General features: G+C 44.3%; 1 protein-coding gene across 2 annotated transcripts in view; it reads right to left on the reverse strand.

The window, feature by feature from the left end:
* LOC138859345 (N-acetylated-alpha-linked acidic dipeptidase 2-like) overlaps positions 1 to 2,969 on the reverse strand; it is a gene marked incomplete at its 5' end in the record, with an annotated part of 11,481 nt that extends 8,512 nt beyond the window's left edge. For both annotated transcript variants that reach the window (XM_070114152.1, XM_070114156.1), the window contains 3 exon segments: positions 1,251 to 1,356; positions 1,871 to 2,011; positions 2,778 to 2,969. In XM_070114152.1, coding sequence (XP_069970253.1) covers positions 1,251 to 1,356; positions 1,871 to 2,011; positions 2,778 to 2,969 — 439 coding nt within the window.
* Between the last annotated feature and the right edge of the window lie 933 nt (positions 2,970 to 3,902).

Raw genomic sequence — 3,902 nt, forward strand, 5'->3', positions numbered from 1 at the left:
ACTCCATCCCCAAGGCCCATATAAGGACTTTCTATTGACCTTGACCCTAAACTCCATACCCAAGGCCCATATAAGGACTTTCTATTGACCTTGTCCCTAAACTCCATACCCAAGGCCCATATGAGGACTTTCTATTGACCTTGTCCCTAAACTCCATACCCAAGGCCCATATAAGGACTTTCTATTGACCTTGCCCCTAAACTCCATACCCAAGGCCCATATAAGGACTTTCTATTGACCTTGCCCCTAAACTCCATACCCAAGGCCCATATAAGGACTTTCTATTGACCTTGCCCCTAAACTCCATACCCAAGGCCCATATAAGGACTTCCTATTGACCTTGTCCCTAAACTCCATACCCAAGCCCCATATAAGGACTTTCTATTGACCTTGCCCCTAAACTCCATACCCAAGGCCCATATAAGGACTTTCTATTGACCTTGCCCCTAAACTCCATACCCAAGGCCCATATAAGGACTTTCTATTGACCTTGCCCCTAAACTCCATACCCAAGGCCCATATAAGGACTTCCTATTGACCTTGTCCCTAAACTCCATACCCAAGCCCCATATAAGGACTTTCTATTGACCTTGCCCCTAAACTCCATACCCAAGGCCCATATAAGGACTTTCTATTGACCTTGCCCCTAAACTCCATACCCAAGCCCCATATAAGGACTTTCTACTGACCTTGTCCCTAAACTCCATACCCAAGCCCCATATAAGGACTTTCTATTGACCTTGCCCCTAAACTCCATACCCAAGGCCCATATAAGGACTTTCTATTGACCTTGCCCCTAAACTCCATACCCAAGGCCCATATAAGGACTTTCTATTGACCTTGCCCCTAAACTCCATACCCAAGGCCCATATAAGGACTTTCTACTGACCTTGTCCCTAAACTCCATACCCAAGGCCCATATAAGGACTTTCTACTGACCTTGTCCCTAAACTCCATACCCAAGGCCCATATAAGGACTTTTTATTGACCTTGCCCCTAAACTCCATACCCAAGGCCCATATAAGGACTTTCTATTGACCTTGCCCCTAAACTCCATACCCAAGGCCCATATAAGGACTTTCTATTGACCTTGTCCCTAAACTCCATACCCAAGGCCCATATAAGGACTTTCTATTGACCTTGCCCCTAAATTCCATACCCAAGGCCCATATAAGGACTTTTTATTGACCTTGCCCCTAAACTCCATACCCAAGGCCCATATAAGGACTTTCTATTGACCTTGACCCTACCCATCGTTATATTCTGAGAAGCGATGAGGTCACCGTATTTCTCTAAGATGTTGGCTGAGGCTCTTGAGATGAAGGTAGCGTAGGCGCCGAGGGAGAAGGGCAGGATCTGGGGTCATCACGGGGTCAGCGGTCGGGGTCATCAGGCGAGAAAAGAGAGAGAAAAAAGAAAATACGTAAATTTATAGGGATATATAAAGTGTATTTATATGTATATGTTTATTTACATAGGTATATATTCATATATGAGCATACATATATGCATAAATATATATGTACATGTTTATATACATATATACATACATAGACACACACACACACTCACACACACACACACACACACACACACACACACACACACACACGCACACACACACATACATACACACACACACACACACACACACACACACACACACACGCACACACACACACACGTATACAGATATGCATATATATATATATATATATATATATATATATATATATATATATATATATATATATATATATATATATACCATACACATACCCTGCAACCACACACCACCTCATCACAACCACACACACACATCCCACACCCCGAAACCCCAATCTGGAACCCCCCCAAAACCCCCCAATACCTCGGGTTCGGAAAGCCTCAGCGCCACGAAACCCCAGAGATCGGTGACCGCTTTGTGGAAGTGGAAACCCCGGTCGTATATCTCGTCCACCAGGGCGAAGGTCTCGTAGAGGGTGTGGTATTGGGGCTCGCCTAGGGTGCGCTGAGGGGTGGGGGTGGGTGGGGGTGGGAAGGGGAGAGAGGGAGGGAGGGGGAGAGGGAGGGAGGGAGGGAGAGGGAGAGGGAGGGAAGGGAGAAGAGGAGGGAGGGAGAGGGAGGGAAGGGAGAAGAGGAGGGAGAGAGGGAGGGAAGGGGAGAGGGAGGGAGAGGGAGAGGGAGGGAGGGAAGGGAGAAGAGAAGGTAGGGGGAGTAGAGGGAGTGAGAGAGAAGAAGTGAGTGGGCGAGAGAGAGAGAGAGAGAGAGAGAGAGAGAGAGAGAGAGAGAGAGAGAGAGAGAGAGAGAGAAAGAGAGAGAGAGAGACAAAGAGAAAGAGAAAGAGAGAGAGAGGGAGGGGGGAGGGGAGAGGGAAAAGAATGGGAAAGTGAAAAGGGAGAGCAGGTAGGGGAAGGAGAGGGAGGAGGGGAGAGATGGGGAGTGGAGAGGGAGGGAGAAAAGAGGAAGGAAAAGATAGAGAGGGGAGAGGCGGGGAGGACGGGGAAGAGAGAGGGAAAGGGAAGAAAGGGAGGAGAGGGAGGGGAAGATGGGAGAGAGAGCGAGACAAAATGAAATTATTATTTTTTTATCATAATCATTATCATTATATTATCATTATCATTTTCATCATCATCATTTCCTTCAAAGAAAAAGTCCTAAAGTGAAAATCAACCCAAGAAATTATCAACAAAAGAAAACGTAAATCCCGCAATAATTACCAATGGAAAGATATATCCAACGAAAAACAAAAACAAAAATACATAAAAAATACTCACATTACTATAAGTGTATCTCGTGTCCATACAAGGTATCCCCAGGTTGTGCTGGAATCCCTTATAATCACTCCCGGAGCCTATAAACTGCATAAGGGGAGTGTTCGATTCCACGGGGTCGGGTTTCCGCAAGGCCCAAGTGTCATAGACGGTGAGGCGACCTGCTTTTGTTTCTTCTGGGTCCGGGTTCGGAATCTATTGAAAACAGAGGACAAAATGCATCTTCAGCAATTAAAAATTTTCTCTCTCTCTCTCTCTCTCTCGAGAGAGAGAGATTTGATTTGATTTGATAATATTTATTTACAGAGCAGTGTACATGCCCTGTAAAAAGCCAGGGGAAGATGCTACCGCATCTATCCAACTGGCTATGCTTATAATTATGTAAAGGGCTATTAGTCAAACATTAGTTCTACATGCCTGAAGGGCTGTGTCATTATGCATACATTATTCACATATCATCTAGTTGGTAAAAAACCTTTTATATCTCTAATCATATCGAAGACAAGACCAGTGTCTATGATAAAATTAATATAATCAATGAGTGCTGGTCTCTGGACAGTGCTATTTGATCGATAGGATGCAGTTTTTGAGCAACAAAGTAAGTAATGTGTAAGATTATGCGACTTGGGCGCCTTGCACATTTTGCATTGGTGATATGTGACTGGCTTTGCCTCCAAAACTGCATCCTGCACATAATGTATAGTGTATTGATACCCTATGCGTAGCCTGGTTAGCGTGACCTGCTGTCTCCGAGACAGTCCATCGTAGAATTTATATGGTTTGTCAGCATCACATGACCTGACAATACTTTCATAATGCCAGATGGTACCATGTCCACTTTTCTTCAATTTTTCAGTGGTCCATACCTGGCCCTCATAATCTCGAAGACAGCTGATAACACGTTTTTTTCATTTGACTGATAGATAGCGGTATTGCATAATATGGTTCTTCATGGGAAAGTGCTTGTTTTGCTAACTTATCTACGTTGTCACAGGTTGATATCCCTATATGAGAAGGTATCCAGTATAGTGATACTTGTATACCCTGCTCGGATAGGCTAGCGATTTGGTGAATGGTATTGATAGTTACCATGTTTTCTGGATTAAATGTTAAAAGAGTCTATATAGT

The sequence above is a fragment of the Penaeus vannamei genome, chromosome 3 (assembly GCF_042767895.1).
Source record: "Penaeus vannamei isolate JL-2024 chromosome 3, ASM4276789v1, whole genome shotgun sequence".
NCBI classification, from domain to species: Eukaryota; Metazoa; Arthropoda; class Malacostraca; order Decapoda; family Penaeidae; genus Penaeus; species Penaeus vannamei.